The sequence below is a fragment of the Pituophis catenifer genome, unplaced genomic scaffold, assembly GCF_029215685.1.
Source record: "Pituophis catenifer annectens isolate HBS135680 unplaced genomic scaffold, rPitCat1.0.hap2 SCAF_4, whole genome shotgun sequence".
Lineage (NCBI taxonomy): Eukaryota > Metazoa > Chordata > Lepidosauria > Squamata > Colubridae > Pituophis > Pituophis catenifer.
The window spans coordinates 122,953,357-122,971,247 of NW_027256884.1; the positions used below are offsets into that span (position 1 = coordinate 122,953,357).

The 17,891-nt window shown below is 41.4% G+C and overlaps 1 protein-coding gene across 1 annotated transcript in view; it reads right to left on the reverse strand.

Moving 5' to 3' along the window:
• Nucleotides 1–17,891, reverse strand: part of TMEM135 (transmembrane protein 135) — a 178,667-nt gene that overhangs the window by 113,134 nt on the left and 47,642 nt on the right. Inside the window, exon 5 of the mRNA XM_070944028.1 lies at nt 2,294–2,359. Within this exon, the coding sequence (XP_070800129.1) occupies nt 2,294–2,359 (66 nt within the window). The remainder of the gene's footprint in view (nt 1–2,293; nt 2,360–17,891) is intronic.

Sequence of the window (17,891 nt, forward strand, 5' to 3'; positions counted from 1 at the left end):
CCAAGGTCACCCAGCTAGCCAAGGTGAATTCAGAACCAAAAATACCGAGTCGGGAATCTCAAAGTCTCAATTGCCTCAGGTCTAGCGATTCGAACTGTGTGAATGCCAACATGTTCTCTGAGAGTCCAAACTAAACATTTTGCTTTGCATCCCACGTGAAAGTCACAAAACACTCTAAAGCCATTCAGTGGGCAACAGGCCTTTTTTCTTTCATAAATATCAGCTGCTGTACAAGGTCAGGTCCGTAACAAATAAATGCTGGAGAATAATAGTCCCCTTCAGTACTCCAGCCAGTTCAACTTCTTTCAAAATAATCCATTCAATTCACCATTAGCCCACAAAGCACCGCCTTTAGAGACGGAGCTGGCCCTACAGTTTGTTGAACACTCATTTTTGTTGTTGTTGTTGATGTGACTTCTTCACACCATGCATAATTAATCTGCGAAGTTCATCACCACACGATCAAGCTAGTCTTTGACTTAGGATCACAATTGGGACCAGACTTTTCCGTTTCTAAGCAAGGCGGTTAAGAATTCACTGTTGTTATTTAAGTTGTTAAATGAGTCGTCCCCTAATTTTACAAGCTTTTCTGCCACAGCTGCTAAGCGAATCGGATGGTCATTAAGCGAAGCCAGCTTCCCCCTTTGACTTTGCTTGTCGGAAGGCGGCTGGGAAAGTCACAGATGGTGATCACATGACCCCAGGATGCTGCAACCGTCATAAATACATGCCTGTTTCCCACTGCTCGAATTTTGATCTAGCGGTCGTTAAGTGATGACCATTCATAAGCCATTCTTTTTAAGTGCTGCTGTAACTCCGAACGGTCACTAAACAAATGATTTTAAATCAAGAACTACCTGAAAAGGGGAATGACTGAATCCACGGAGAACTAGGGAATCAAGGACTATTACTTTTGAAATTTCCGTGTTATCTTGAGAGGAGATAATATTCCTCCAAATACTTGCTGAAGAAACAATGGCAGGAGAGGAATATATCTATATCTCCTGCTTAGGAGCAACCAAAAAAAATATATATATTGGGTTCAGAAAGTGTCAGACTTGCCCAGGGGTGAAATCTAGCAGGTTCTGACAGGTTCTAGAGAACCGGTAGCAGAAATTTTGAACAGTTTGGAGAACCAGTAGCGGAAATTTTGAGTAGTTCGGGGAACTGGCAAATACCACCTCTGACTGGCCCCAGAGTGAGGTGGGAATGGAGATTTTGCAATATCCTTCCCCCAGGAGTGGGGAGGGAATGGGGATTTTGCAGTATCCTTCCCCTGGAGTGGGGTGGGAATGGAAATTTGGCAGTATCCTTCCCTGCCATGACCACCAAGCCACGCTGATCAAGCCACACCACGCCCACTAAGCCACGCCCACAGAATCGGTAGTAAAAAAAAATTGTATTTCACCACTGGGCTTGCCCCAATGTAGGCTTCTAAGTAAAAAAAAACAATATTTAGCACTGTTGGGTTGAGAAAGGTATGATTTCCTGGAAGCCAAGTGAAATACAATAGTGCAAAGCCAGAACTGAGATTTGTGTGGCAAAATTCCAAGTGAAAGCTTTTCCCCACTTAGGCACTTCCCATTGCTGGTGTCCCCTCCCCCCCCCCCATCAATTTCAAAGAAGATGTTTTAGAAATGGCCGCTCTGATTGTAGGATGGCTCGCAGCCAGGGATGGGATTCTACCGGTTCAGGAGAACCAGTAGCTCCAACGATCAGCTGGGAGCAAACTGGTTTTCCCCGGTGATCAGATGGGCCCACTTGCCCACCCGCGCTAATTTCCTACCTTTACCTTCTCAGCTGATTCACGCAGCAGAGCAGATTCCCGCACCTCAGCTGTGTTTCTTCTCCGAAGAAACGTGGAAGTGAAGACTTCTTCAAACTGCGCACACGTCCTCGAAACACCGTCTTGGATAGGCACTTTCACTTTCTTAACTTTCACTCTGTCCCCCAAGCGCTCCCCCTCCCTCTCCGCCTCCCCTAGGGTTCGAGGCAGACTGGTACCGAAGCGATTGCAGAGAGCAGGCGTGAGGTGGCAGTTCTGACAGAAAGGCCTAAGCAAGCGGTCCTATCCTTAAATTCTTAAGAGGGTGCCGTTTTGTCTTTTTTAAAAAAATCTATACAAGGATAACGCTCACCCCCCTTGAACTACTAATTAATGGCAGAGATGACAATCGTAAGAACGCTTCTATTTCCATTTTTCAGATATTTCCATCAGCCCTCATCAACCTGCTTCACCCAAGTTCACTTTTAAAACCCATACCACACATGCAGGGGGGAAAAAAAGTTTTACCTCTCCATGTCTTAAAGGAGTAATTGCTCCTCTTGATACTCCCATGCGGAATAGTGCTTCTGTGGCCTGCAGGCAAAAAGAGAGAATATTTGAAATAAAATGTTCTGCTTTTTGAAATTACAACATTCACAGGGCATTTACCGTATTTTTTGTAGTATAAGATGCACCGGAGTATAAGACGCACCTTAGTTTTTGGGGAGGAAAATAAGAAAAAAGCTGATTGGTGGGTGGATCAGCCTCCCGGAATACCCCCAATCAGCTGTTCCCAGAGGTGAATTTTAGCAACAGATTGTGAGCTCTGTGCCTTGCTTTTTTTTTGCTTTTTTTTCTGCCTCTGAAACTTTTGAAACTCCGTTTCAGAAAAATACTTTATTTCCTGCCTCTGAAAGCCTCCGAAACAGAGCTTCAGAAAAAAAGCCTCTGTTTGGGGACTTCTTTTCTGAAGCTTCGTTTCTGATGCTTTTTTCAGCCTCTGAAACCTGTTTAAGAAGCCAGGCTGGGCTACATTTGGAATATAAGACGCACCCTACATGGCATAGAACTGAGTTACTTGAGGAATCACCCACCTCTCATAGCTTTCTACCCATTCAGGAAGAGCTGGCAAGATGGCACACTCTGGGTCCCTTTTGATTCCCTATCAGGGCCCAGGAATGTATCTTCTCTCGTACAGAGTCTATATGGTGAAATGAGATTCCCCCCATAGATTCATGTACTTCCAACACCAAGGATTTTTCCAGAAAGCCTTGAATGTTCCCCCAGAATTTGGGGGAAAGTGGACATAATTCACTTTTTGTGCATTGTTTGTGCGTTGTATTGTCTTTTTTTTTTATCATTGTTTTTGTATTGTGAGCCTCCCAGTGTCCTTTCTGTGCCAAGCAGAAGCTAAATCTCTTGAAAATAAATGAACTACATTTATAACCATCCTTAAATCCATCTCTCGGCTAATTCAGTGCAAAGTTCAAATGTGAAAGAGAAAATTTGAAATTCCCAAACAAAGACCATGCTTTTCTCAACATTACCAACACTAATGAAAACAATATAGAGAATGGTCAAACAAAACACAGCTTTGATCATGATACAAAAGAATTCAATGGTTAGAGTTACAAAAACTCATCGTGCATTTAAGAATACTGTGGGTTTGTTAATGTTTAAAGTATGTAGGAAATTATTATTTTTTAAATGCATAATAATAACCCTATTTTTTTTTTTTTTTTTTTTTTTTGCTTAAAGCAGTTGTTTAAAAAATTATGGATTACATGTGTATCTTATCTCCTTCCTTTCAGGAACTCTCAATGCCTTTTTTATTCCTTTGTACTTTCAACTGTGAGTGAGATGGGGGCAAAGAATCCATCTGCCAAGACAGAGACCTCATTTATTTTCTCATTTAGACCCACCAGAAGTTGCAAGCGGGTCTCAAGACCTAATTCTACATTCCCTTGAAGATTAAAAGGCTGACAACTTCATGCAGCCTTTTTGTGTTCTTCACAAAACTGATTTCTTTCATCAGTTCTTCCTATCAACATTTTGAAGACCTTGCAAAATAGAGCATTCTGTCAATACTGCTAAGCTTCCTTTGTTTCTATTGAGAACCAATGATCTATGTAACTTTCCTTCTTCTTTCACTGATAAGAGAACTCCTTTAATTTACTTGTACTCACATAAGCTAAAACTCAGTTGTCAAAGCTTCTTAGATAAAAGGGTGTTTCACAGCTTGGGTGAGCCCAGAACTGTGGAGTTCTTGATAGAATCACCATTCACATATGCTAAGAAGATTAAGTATATTTCTGAAGTGTTCTGTTTAAAATAAAGTTTGGGGGGGGGGGAAGGAGGCTTATCATAGCCAAAACATCTCAATAGTTAGCTTTCTTTAAAAAAAAATTGAGAGGATTATGTAATTAGATAAGACAGAAGATGGAATTTCTGGCAAATGAAAGGCAGTATTAAAAGAAACATTAACTGACCGCATTAAAAAAAATGGGAAGAATGGATTTTAAGAGAGAAGATCTAAATATATATAAATAAACAATGTAGTAACTGGGTTTAAAGAAAAATATTGCAATAAACAAACATGGTCCTGGAAATATTCATGCAATAGAACCCTAAAAATCTCTTTCAAATGTTATTAGTACAATACACTGGCACAAGTTTTCAACAGTTCTGCAAATCTGTATCGGGGGGGGGGGGGGAATTAAGTCATAAGAGCTTAAAAGTTAAAAAAAAAAATATTTCCTAGCCAATTCTAAAGACATAATTCAAAAGCTCATGTCTGCTGCCACCTTACCCCGAGATTCCCCAAGGAGCATTGAAATTACAATGAAATATACGCTATAACTAAAATAATGATACAATAATGAATAACCTCCAATGAGATTATTTAAAAACAAAATATTTCAAAACAATTCCATAAAAGCAGTGATTGCCTGTAAAACATTTTCATCCAGCACCTAAATCTAAACAAATTTGGGTCATTCCCCAATCTTGGCAAAATAAAGTGAAGCAGAACTGTTCCTGCCTGTGAAAGAAAGTATGAGGTTATGGGATAGTAGCAGTAAATCATGATGCTGTCATAAGATGAGCTCAATGAGAACTGTGTCCTGTGTTATATAAAGCAGGGGTCTCCAACCTTGGCCACTTTAAGACTTGTGGACTTCAACTCCCAGAATTCCCATGCTGGCTGGGGAATTCTGGGAGTTGAAGTCCACAAGTCTTAAAGTGGCCAAGGTTGGAGACCCCTGATATAAAGAGAATGCACTGTAGAATACCATATAATAAGTATCCATAACCAACATCATCATTCTAGTCCTTGTCTATCCACTGAAGGATGAAGGCCTCTTCTGCATGTTTCCAACCTACATGTTTCCAACCTATACTTGCTGATGTCATCACTTCATCTTGTTTTAGCAATAGCAATAGCACTTAAGACTTATATACCGCTTCACATTGCTTTTCAGCCCTCTCAAAGCGGTTTACAGAGTCAGCCTCTTGCCCCCAACAATCTGGGTCCTCATTTTTTTTTTTTTTTAAATTTGATTTATATGCCGCCCTTCTCCGGAGACTCAGGGCGGCTTACAATGCGTTAAGCAATAGCCTTCATTCTTTTGTATATTTTATACAAAGTCAGCTTATTGCCCCCACAAACTGGGTCCTCATTTCACCTACCTTAGAAAGGATGGAAGGCTGAGTCAACCTTGAGCCTTGGAGAGATTCGAACCAGCAGAAATTGCAGGCAGCTGTGTTAATAACAGGGTGCACTAAACCCCTGTACTATCAAGGCTCTTTTACCGACTTCGGAAGGATGGAAGGCTGAGTGAAGCTTGAGCCTGGTGAGATTCGAACTGCCAAATTGCAGGTAGCTGACAGTCAGCAGAAGTAGCCTGCAGTACTGCATTCTAACCACTGCACCACTATGGCTCATTGGGTCTCTTTCATGGACACTTTTTAATCAAGTGGAACCCATTCTATGACTGCCTTGGTCCACCTGCCATCAGTTCTTCTTGCTAGGCAACCAGCCCATTTCCATTTCCATTTCCATTCTGGGCTGGTCGTATATTGTTTTTAGGCATTAATTAATATATTGAGGCATACACTCTGTTTTCCAGTATTAACCAACATCATTCCTCATGCCTACAAATGTCAGAAAAACAGTTGTTCTACCTTTCAAATAATTGTCAACATGTCTTGCAAAGAAAACCAGGGATAGACTTAATGTGGTCTTAAGGACAACTGTAACCACAATTTTTGGTTAAAAATTCTGGATAGAAGCCAGATCCAATTCTTACCCTTCCGCTAAAGAACATCATTAAATTTAAACAACACACACAAGCCCAAAAGATTCGTGCATATTATGAATTCCTGGCCCCAGCCCAAGTCATTAGCCAAATAAGCAGTAATTAAATCCAATAGAAACGGGTGCATTTTTCACCCAGGGCTGCATATTGCTTCATTAAATACCAGATGCAAAATGCCAACAGGTGACAGTGTAATGTTTCTTCATTCCATTTAAACAGCACGTCAATTATTTTTCAAGACAGAATGCCAATTATTTGGTTGCGATCAGATTCCTATCAGGCATGGCATGAATTCAATCAAGTATCTGCAAACTCATTATAACCTCTAATTCTATTATCTCTTTGTGAGATGGGGTCATGGGGTTCAGATGGGCTTGCTGCTTACGTACCTGGCTCCCTGCCGCGTGGCAACGGCCCTGCCCGAGCTACTCGACGTGATAGCCACGGTGGCAGTTGATACACCCAGGCTTATGGTCATGGGTGATTTCAATCTGCCGTCCGTTGGTGAAACGTCAGAGATGGCTCGGGAGTTCATGGCTTCCATGACGGCCATGGACCTGACCCAGTTAGTTCATGGCCCCACTCACAGGGGGGGACACACGCTGGACCTGATTTTTGTCTCTGGCCAGTGGTTGAGTGGTCTTATTATAGGGGATATAGACATGAAACCCTTGTCATGGTCAGATCACTCACTCCTTCGTCTGGACCTTCGAACCGCTACACCCCGCCGCAGGGAGGCGGACCCAATTAGATGGATCCGCCCCAGGCGCCTGATGGATCCCGATAGGTTCCAGATGGAGCTTGGGCCAATTCCTGAAGATCTGGCACACGACTCGGCCGAGGACCTGGTAGCTGCCTGGGATCGGGCGGCTGGTGGGGCCTTGGATCGAGTCGTGCCTTTGCGGCCTCTGACCCGGTGTCGATCCCTCGCGGCTCCTTGGTTCACCGAGGAGCTGAGGGAGATGAAACGCCGGAAAAGACGCCTAGAGAGTGGTTGGAGGGCCAGTCTCGCTGAATCTGACCGAACACTGGTAAGGTCGCATATTAAGACCTACCTAGTGGCGATAAAGACGGCAAAGTTTAACTACTTTTCCGCCTCTATTGCGTCATCAGGGAATCGTCCGGCCGCCCTGTTCAGGGTAACCCGCTCCCTGCTCCATCCGGGAGCGCGGGAGGATCCCTTGGAAGGCAGGGCGGAGGATTTCGGACAATACCTGTATGACAAAATCGCTCAGATCCGGGGGGATTTGGACTCTGACTGGGTAGATCAGGGCAGGGTGACGAGGAATAGTCTTGAGAATGTTACCTGGGAGGAGTTTGATGCTGTGACTCCGGATGATGTGGATAGGATTTTGGGGAGACTTAGTGCGGCCACATGTTTACTGGACCCGTGTCCCTCCTGGTTGGTACTGGCCTCCCGGGAGGTTACACGAGGCTGGCTCCAGGGTGTTATCAACGCTTCGTTGAGTGAGGGTCACCTCCCCGCCGCTTTGAAAGAAGCGGTGGTGAGGCCTCTCCTCAAGAAGCCGTCCCTGGATCCGGCAATATTGGCCAACTATCGTCCTGTCTCCAACCTTCGCTTCCTGGCGAAGGTTGTTGAGAGTGTGGTCGCGCGACAGTTTCCACAATTCTTGGAGGAAACATCCTATCTAGATCCGTTCCAGTCTGGTTTCAGGCCTGGGCACAGCACGGAAACGGCATTGGTCGCGTTGGTTGATGATCTCTGGAGGGCTCGGGACAGGGGTTGTTCCTCTGTTCTGGTCCTGTTAGACCTCTCAGCGGCTTTTGATACCATCGACCATGGTATCATGCTGCACCGGCTGGAAGAGTTGGGGATGGGGGGCACCGTATTACGGTGGTTCTCCTCCTTTCTCTCCGACCGGTCGCAGTTCGTGTTGGCAGGTGGGCAGAGGTCGACCTCAAGGCCTCTTATATGTGGAGTGCCTCAGGGGTCGGTCCTCTCGCCCCTCCTGTTCAACATTTATGTGAAGCCGCTGGGCGAGATCATCCGTGGCTTTGGGGTGAGATACCACCAGTACGCTGATGACACCCAGCTGTACATCTCCACCCCAGGCCACCCCAACGATGCCCTTGAAGTGATGTCCCAGTGCCTGGAGGCTGTGCGGATCTGGATGGGGAGGAACAGGCTCAGGCTCAACCCTTCCAAGACTGAGTGGCTGTGGCTCCCGGCATCCCGATATAGTCAGTTGACTCCATCACTGACTATTGGGGGCGAGTCGTTGGCCCCCACAGAGAGGGCTCGCAATCTGGGAGTCCTCCTGGATAGGCAGCTGTCCTTGGAGGAACATCTGACAGCTGTAACCAGGGGGACCTTTTGTCAGGTTCGCCTGATCCGCCAGTTGCGGCCCTTTCTTGATCGGGATTCCCTGTGCACAGTCACTCATGCCCTCGTCACCTCTCGCCTTGACTACTGCAACGCTCTCTACATGGGGCTCCCCTTGAGGAGCACCCGGAGGCTCCAACTGGTCCAGAATGCAGCAGCGCGGGTAGTGACGGGAGCAGCCTGGCGCTCCCATGTAACACCGCTCCTGCGCGAGCTGCACTGGCTCCCAGTGGTCTTCCGGGTGCGCTTCAAGGTGTTGGTTATCACCTTTAAAGCGCTCCATGGCATAGGGCCTAGCTATCTTCGAGACCGCCTGCTGCCACCGACAATCTCCCATCGACCCGTGCGCTCCCACAGAGAGGGCCTCCTCGGGGTGCCATCAGCCAAACAGTGCAGGCTGGTGACCCCCAGGGGGAGGGCCTTCTCTGTGGGGGCACCTACCCTCTGGAATCAATTGCCTCCAGAGATAAGGAGAATCCAAGACCTCGGTGCCTTCCGCCGTGCCCTTAAAACCTTCCTTTTCCAGCAAGCCGGGCTGGCCTAATTTTTTTAAGTTTTTTTAAGTGTTTTGTTTATTGTTTTTAATTAATGGGGCCAAATTTATATATGTATATTTTAACTGTATTTTAATATTTGTACTTGATGTTTTTACTTGGCTGTTCACCGCCCTGAGTCCTCAGGGAGAAGGGCGGTATACAAATTCAAAATAAAATAAAATAAAATAAATAAAAATCTGAGTCTATTAAAAAGAAAAAAAGCTAACACGACAGCTCTCAAAGACACAAAATGTTATAAGTTATAATTTGACCTCAAGAGTCAAGACAAAGAAAGACTGAAAGCTGAGGCTTTTCCAAATGGAGTGAAAAACTGGGGAAGTTCTTTAAAAACAAATAAATAACTAGAAATTATAATTTGAAGGAAGTTTCACCCAAAAAAAAGTATCAGCAGTTGAAATAGTCAGACTTACGTATCGCTTGTGCCTTATGTTCCATAAGTCACATATTTAAATGAATGGAAATATAAATCGATTACATAAATAAACTGTAAAGGTAAAGGTTCCCCTTGCACATATGTGCTAGTCGTTCCCAACTCTAGGGGGCAGTACTCATCTCCGTTTCAAAGCCGAAGAGCCAGCGCTGTCCGAAGACGTCTCCATGGTCATGTGGCCAGCATGACTCAACGCCAAAGGCGCACAGAACACTGTTGCCTTCTCACCAAAGGTAGTCCCTATTTTTCTACTTGCATTTTTTACCTGCTTTCGAACTGCTAGGTTGGCAGAAGCTGGGACAAGTAACGGGAGCTCACCCCGTTATGTAGCACTAGGGATTCGAACCGCTGAACTGCCGACCTTTTGATCGACAAGCTCAGCGTCTTAGCCACTGAGCCACTGTGTCCCTAAATAAACTATAGGAACATAAAATATACTGTATCTATGAGAGATGCACATTTGTTTCCAAGAAGAAAGAAATGAAACAAACAAACAAATGTACATGGGCAAAAGTAAAAATAGGTAGTCCTTGATTTACAATCCCAGTTGGGACCAGAATTTCCGTTGTTAAGCAAGACAGTTAAGAGAGCTGCGACCAATTTTACAACTTTCTAAATAGGTTCTCAGTCATCCAGGTCATTTATACATAAATTCAAACTGCAAAAAAATGCATCTTGTCCAACTACCAGTGATTTACTACAACTTCACATATAAGGATTACCAATTGCATCCAATTTGGGTGACCAACAAAGTTTTATTTCAATAGTCGCATGCCTTACAAAGCCTCCAAACTAATCAGAAGCAGAACAACAAAACTTAAAAACTTACTGCTGCCTTCTGTCTAGACTGATGGCTAATTAGAACTGAATCATTTTTGAGAAAGGATGCGTGTAATCTGATATAGAACTAGTTGGTGCAATATTTACTTTGGAGTACCTTCAAAGTGAAACTAAAGATTTACAATCAATTGGGTAAAATAGTTAAAAGGTCGGGCAACCCATTCATATGTTATAAAAGTGTTTCCTATTTGAAAAACTGACCTCTTTTTTTAATTTAATCTACTGGGCTTTATAGCAAGGCTTACCGGTAGAAGAACAAACGTTGAAAAATTCCATGAAAATATTTCAAGTATTTTCAAATGTTTTAAATGCGGTAGGAATTTTTACACAACTGAACATTGTTCTGTTCATTATGCACATGACACAGAATTATAAATGTAATGCATACTAAACTGATTAACTTTCTCTTTCCTAAACTTCTATATGACTTGCATAAATCAAAAGTTAGCCAAGAAAAAGTAAATGAGCAGATTTAGATGTTGGTACCTGCTCAACAGCAGTAACTGCTTGCAGTATTGCTTAACTCATTGTAAGCCGCCCTGAGTCTCCGGAGAAGGACGGCATATAAATCAAATTAAAAAAAAAAAAAAACTGTGAGAGGCATCTAGGAGTCCTAATGAACAATCACTTAAGTATGACCGAGCAGTGTAAAAAAGTCAATACAGTTCTAGGCTTCATTAACAGTGGGATATTATCAGGTCACACATTGTTGGGGGCAATATGCTGACTCTATAAACCGCTTAGAGAGGGCTGTAAAGCACTGTGAAGTGATATATAAGTCTAAATGCTATTGTTATTGCTATCACGTGAAGTGTTAATACCACTTTATACTGCTTTGGTAAGACAATACCTGGAATACTGTTTCCAATTTTGGTGACTGCCATATAAAAAAGATGTCGAGACTTGGAAAAAGTGCAGAAAGAAGCAGCAAAGGTGATTAAAGGGCTGGAGACTATCTCTAGTACATTATGTATTAGAGTTTTGGAAAACAATAAAAATTATTTACAAAAATAAATAAATAAATAAATAAATAAATAAATAAATAAATAAATAAATAAATAAGGAAGGAAGGAAGGAAGGAAGGAAGGAAGTGCTGGAGTCTAAAATATATGAAGAACGGTTGAAAGAATTGGATATATCTGGTGGCTCAGTGGCTAAGAAGCTGAGCTTGTCGATCAAAAAGTGAGCAGTTCAGCGGTTTGAATCCCTAGTGCTGCGTAACAGGGAGAGCTCCGTTACTCGTCCCAGCTTCTGCCAACCTAGCAGTTCGAAAGCACGTAAAAAATGCAAGTAGAAAAATAGGGACCACCTTTGGTGGGAAGAGAACAGCGTTCCCTGGACCTTTGGTGTTTAGTCATGCCGGCCACATGACCACGGAGACGTCTTCGTACAGCGCTGGTTCTTCGACTTTGAAACGGAGATGAGCACCGCCTCCTAGAGTCAGGAACGACTAGCACATATGTGCGAGGGGAACCTTTACCTTTTTAGTCTAATGAAAGGAAGAGGTGGCATGCTACCTGTCTTCCAATATTTGAGAGTCTGTCACAGAGAGGAGAGGATCAACTTATTCTCCAAAGTACCTGAAGACAAGATGAGAAGTAATGGATGCACCTTAACAAAGAGAAATCCAACCAAGAATTAACAACTAATTTACTGTCAGTGAGAACAAATGATCAGTGGAACGGATTGCCTCCAGAAGTTCTGGGTGCTGCATCCCTGGAGGTTTTTAAGAAGAGACTGGGCAGCCATCTCAGATATGCAACACAGAGGGAACAAATTATAAACCTTATAATAACTTGGATGCAAAATTTAAAGAAAGTATCATAACACAACAATGGGAAGAATGGGAAGAAACTATGGAAGAAATCTATTAAACCCATCACAGGTTGCAACTCAAGAAGGAAGGTGTACAAAACGTTTAATAGCTGGTACACAATTCCACCAATAATTGTCAAGAAAGCCAAATTATATAGAAATAAATGCAATGAGACAGAAGGAACATTTTAACATTTTTCAGACATGTAAAAAAAAACCTCAAAAGTCCTGGAAAGAAATACACAGCACTATTCGAAAAATTTTAGAAATCAAATTTCAAATAAAACCACAATTCTTCCCATTAGGCATAATTCCAAAACATACTAGCAAAAAATATCACAAATTACTAAGATTTATGTTCACAGCTGCACGGATAAAGTTAGTGCAAAATTGGAAAAGAGATATGTTAACAATGATATTATACTGGGAAATTAAACTAGCAGAGAATATCCAGTAATGGCAGAATGAAAAAGAACGAAGACTATATTCAGACGTTTAACCAAATTTAAACAATAATAGCTTCCATATAGTCTATATATTATACACAAATCAAATCCAAATATGTAGAATATGGTTTTAAAGAGGAAATAGTAACTAAAGAACTGAAATTAGAAATACACACAGAAAATAATGTCTCAAATGTGCTTTTTCAAGAGGCCACTGGACTTTCTGGTTTTTCTTTCAGAAAATAATGGTTTAGAAATATTGTACATCAGCCAGAATGTACAACGAAGGGGAAGTTGTAAACTAAATATTTATCCATCATGTTTTAACAAGTTTTTTTCTTTTGTATTTTTAACCAAAAAATGAAGATTTCAACACTTAGCTCAGGAATTCAAATCCTTTCTCATATTGTTAAAAGTATTGTGCTTTGTCTTTTACGCTTAATTTCTCACAATGACATTATCAATGACAATGAGAACTGTACAATCTTAGTAATCTCCTTTGCCCATTTATTAATATTATATTTCTACGTCACTTTTCCCCCTTTTCTCTTTTTACTTGTTCTTTTTCTTCTGTTTAAAAAGAAAATCAAGCAAGAATTGAACAAAAGAACTTGGCTTTTTTCTAAGGCAGACCTAGTAGAACCCACTTACACATGAGCTATTCTGTAATAAGTAACAATATTTTACCAATTAGCCATAAGACATCTGAAAATGCAAAATACAAAAACAATTAAGATCATGGCAAGAAAGATCATAAAATGAAGCAAATCTCATTTAATGAGCCCCAGTGGCGCAGTGGTTAGAATGCAGTATTGCAGGCTAATCCTGCTGGCTGCCTGAAATTTGGCAGTTCAAATCTCACCAGGCTCAAGGTTGACTCAGCCTTCCAGCCTTCCGAGTTGGGTAAAATGAGGACCCAAATCATTGGGGGAATATGCTGACTCTATAAATCGCTTAGAGAGGGGTGTGAAAGCACTGTGAAGTGTTATATAAGTCTAAGTGCTATTGCTAAGTGCCATTAACAACTGTCTTGCTTAGAAATAGAAATTTTGTCGTAAGTCGAGGACTTCCTGTAATCTATTTCCAGTTGATCTGATTTAACTCTAGTTCTCTCATCAAGCAAAACTGGTCAGTTGTGGGTGGGTGGGGGGAACTAAAGCAAAATAATGTACTGGAGAAGAAAAGCAGCAAGTCGGTCTGTTTGTTTTGAAAACAGTGTCTGGTAAACCCACCAGCCTGATTATCATCACCAAAATCTTTGAAGACAGACAATAATGGCTGACAACTTTAGTCCCACTGAGGCAGCTCAAATTTAACATGGGTGGAATATCCATCAAAACAATTTCATTTTTTTTTTAAATATCTGGAATCAATTAAGATGAGGGGGGAAGTTTCCAAAAGGCCACCCATTAATAAACACAAAATAATTTGTGTCTGCTGTCTTGTTTGTGATAATTTTTTATTGCTACCTCAGTTTCAGATGTCGCGGTAATGACTTCCACATTCTGATTAAAACATGAATTGGAGCCATATGTTAAAAGACTCTCACCAAAAGTGCAGGAGTAAGCATAATTTTTGTAGCTACTGAAACACTGAGAGCTAAGGAAAGTGCTGCCTCATGAACTATTTTTTAAAAAAAATTACTTAGCCAACTTAGCTCCAAGGTTTCGTAACCTGAAGCAATAAGCCATTGTAATAGCTCCTAATTGAATTCCTTCAAAAGAAAATTAGCTAGCCCTTCAATGAGAGTATCACAAGGTTTTGAAAGCTTTACAATAATTACAAGATTAAGACATCTATCAAAGACAGCCAGTGTGTTCCTGGGATAAGGAAAAAGACCCAACAAATTTCTCTTATTTATTATTCTTTTTCTTTTTTCTTTTTGTCACCGCAAATTAGCCAAAGTTTAGGTTTAAGAAGGTAACAACTATTTTGTGTTAGAAAAGCAAATAGCATGTATTTATCTGTCTCTCGCTTTCTCATTCTTGGTTGCAGCGGAAAATTTCCAAATACATTAAGCAGATTTTTATCAGATGAATTTCTTTGGCCTTCCTACAAAGAATTGAATATCTGCAATGATGACTGCTGGGAAGATAGGCATAAGAAGGGAGAAGTTAATCCAATGTGTATTTTAATACGCATCCACCCACCTAGTTTATATTTGTGAAATTAATGCAAGCAAATCAATAGAATTACTTATGCAAAATTTAAATACCAATCATTGTTTGCATTTTTCTGAACTGGGTTGCAATTCTCAGTCAAATGTTGTACATAGAATATGAATACATTAGAAATAATATATGTCATTTGTTTATGAGAAATGGCTTTATGAGAAATGGCTTGCAAAAAATGTATACATTAGGAGAAATGGACCTGAAAATGTTTACACAATTTTTGTGTAAACTTTTGTGCGACATTAAAATAAAAAGAAAATATTAAAAAGATACTGTGTAATTGTCAGCCTCCCCCCCACCCCCCAACTGACTAATTTTTTCTGCCGCTATTATCAACTCCACCTTGAAGCACTATTTGTCTGTAATAGACTAAATATTTGAAGATTTAATTAAGAGCTAGTGCCATCCACATATTTTGGCACCTCTATTTGTATTATGCTTGTGAAATGAGAGAAACTGCAATTCAGCAACTTTCCAGATTCAGAGGTCAATTTCCTGTCCATCTCCTCATCTAGAAAGACACGTTTTAATCCTTGCACTGATGTCTTGATAGTTTACATACCAAACTCACACAATATTTGCATTTGACATTTAATCCTATTTTTTCAAGCTTAATAACAGCTCATATTTACAAGATATGGTGTTTGCCTGCAACAAAAATATAGAACAAGTTATAATTACTGTGAACCAATCTCAACTGTGCTTTCAAACTGCATGTTGTATCCATAATTAGGTTCTTTAATAATTAAATAACTCCAAGCCTTTCGGAGCTACTGAATAATTTTAGCAAAATCATTTAAGGAGAAACATTGGACATAGTGACAAGCATGTGTAAGAGGAAGGACACAGATACCAAAACTGATGTCAAATGTTTTATTATTTATTTTGTTTGTTTGTTTTTTCAGATCCCACCTTTATCTTTAAACAATTTGTGATTGTTTTATGTACCAAATCTGATCTAATAAATATATTCTTATAGACGTCTATGTCAAAACATTAGCAATGCATAGGTAAAGGGAAAGGGTCCCCTCGCACATATCTGCTAGTCCTTCCCGACTCTAGGGGGTGGTGCTCATCTCCGTTTCAAAGCCGAAGAGCCAGCGCTGTATGAAGACATCTCCGTGGTCATATGGCCAGCATGACTAAATGCCAAAGGCGCACGGAACGCTGTTACCTTCCCACCAAAGGTGGTCCCTGTTTTTCTACTTGTATTTTTTACCTGCTTTCGAACTGCTAGGTTGGCAGAAGCTGGGACAAGTAATGGGAGCGACACTAGGGATTTGAACCGCTGAACTGCCGATCTTTCAATCGACAAGCTCAGCGTCTTAGCCACTGAGCCACCATGTCCCTTCAGCCATTCATACAGGCAATAAAAAAAGATAAAGGTAAAGACTTTGCCTATCCAGTCGTGTCCGACTCTAGTGAGCAGTGCTCATCTCTGTTTCTTGGCTGAGGGAGCCAGCATTGTCCAGAGACACTTCCATGTGGTCAGCATGACTATCTGCCGAGGCGCACAAAATGATGTTACTTTCCCACCAAAGTGGTACCTATTTATCTACTCGCATTTGCATGCTTTCAACCTGCGAGGTTACCAGAAGCCTGGGCAAGTAACAGTAGCAGGGGTGATATCCACTTACTTTCCCTACTGGTTTGCAAATGTGGGTGCGCACACGCACTCACTTTGCTTGCACGCACCACTTCCGTGCATGCGCGCAGCCTTAAAAACATGCCTAAATAGGACAGCATAGAGCTGGGGTGGGTGGGCGGGCCCACCTGCGATTTCCACTACCGGTTTACCCGAACCAGTCCGAACCTGCTGAATTCCGATTACAGTAGCTCATCCTATCACAGGGTACTTGGGGCTTGAACTGCCAGCTTTCTGGGTTGACAAGCCCAACATCTTAAATGCTAGGCCACCACAACCCCAATACAGGCAATAACTTCCCCTCCAACTCTATTCTAATTCTGAATTTTATCTCCCAACTCAAGGTGAAGAAACCTCAGTTTCTTAAATCGAGTAGAAACTATTTTGTAAAACAATATTATAACAATTATTTGAACACGAGTCTTCAAATAAACTCAAACTGAGTGTAATCTAGGATTCTTTTTTTTTTCCCCCTAAATAAGATGAAGGCTTGTCTTTCCTTTTATAGAACAAGTAAAAGAGAAGTTTATTTTCAGTTTTTGCAATGCCAGACTCCTTGAACTGCCTTCCATCAAGTTTGACTTTTACAATCTTTGGTAGAGTCAGCCTTCTCCCCCCTACCCCCAACTAACCATTAATGAAGACCCAAGGAGTTTCTCACTGAAGATACAAGATCTCAAATGGTCAGCCTCCCCCATCTGTCAGTTCCAAAAACTGTTTACATAACAGCCTTGAATTCCCATGGGTTCAACTTCAGTATTCTGTAATCACTTTCTAAAAAACTGCTTTCTTACTTAAAAATCGTCATTTTTTCTGAGACTTAGGACAACAGTGGGAGAAGACTTGATGTTTTCTGTGTTAAAAGTGGGAACAAAATTCAGGCTTACATCTCAAGAGCATTTAATTTAGAGATTGCAAATGCTGCAGTCAAAGATATTTTAAAATAACCAGCAGAAGAGAAGATAGGGCTGAACTACAGAACCTTTGATTCAAAGAGCATCATGGACTACACATTTTGAATTATTAATTGACATACTAAGTAAAATGCAATATAAATTTTGACATTTTTGAAAAAAAAAACAAAAAAACCAGAGGGCCGTTCTGAAAGTTGGTCCACGCTAAACTTGCGGGAGATTAACTTTCTAAAATTTTTCAGGAGGAGGAAGAAACTATACCTCTTATTTAGTGGTGAAATCCTCCGAGGTCTGCTACCAGTTCGCTGTACGTGCGCATGTGTGATCACAGGCGCTGCCCCGCAATGCTGAAAAAGAAGGCTTAAGCAGCCTTTTCCAAGGTAAGTAGAACAGTGAGGGGGGGAACAGCTGTGCCGCGCGATTTAGATTTCCTAGAAAGTAGGATTTCCTGCTTTCTAGCAAATATAAATCGCACGGCACAGCTGATCATCGGAAATACTGGTTCGTCTGAACCGGTAGCTTTTATCACTACCGGTTCGCCCAAACCGGTCCGAACCTACTCTTATTGTAAGCATACATATCTTGTTATAAGCACACACGCATCAAATTTACAGATGTATTTGATTTCAAGGAACATTTTCTATT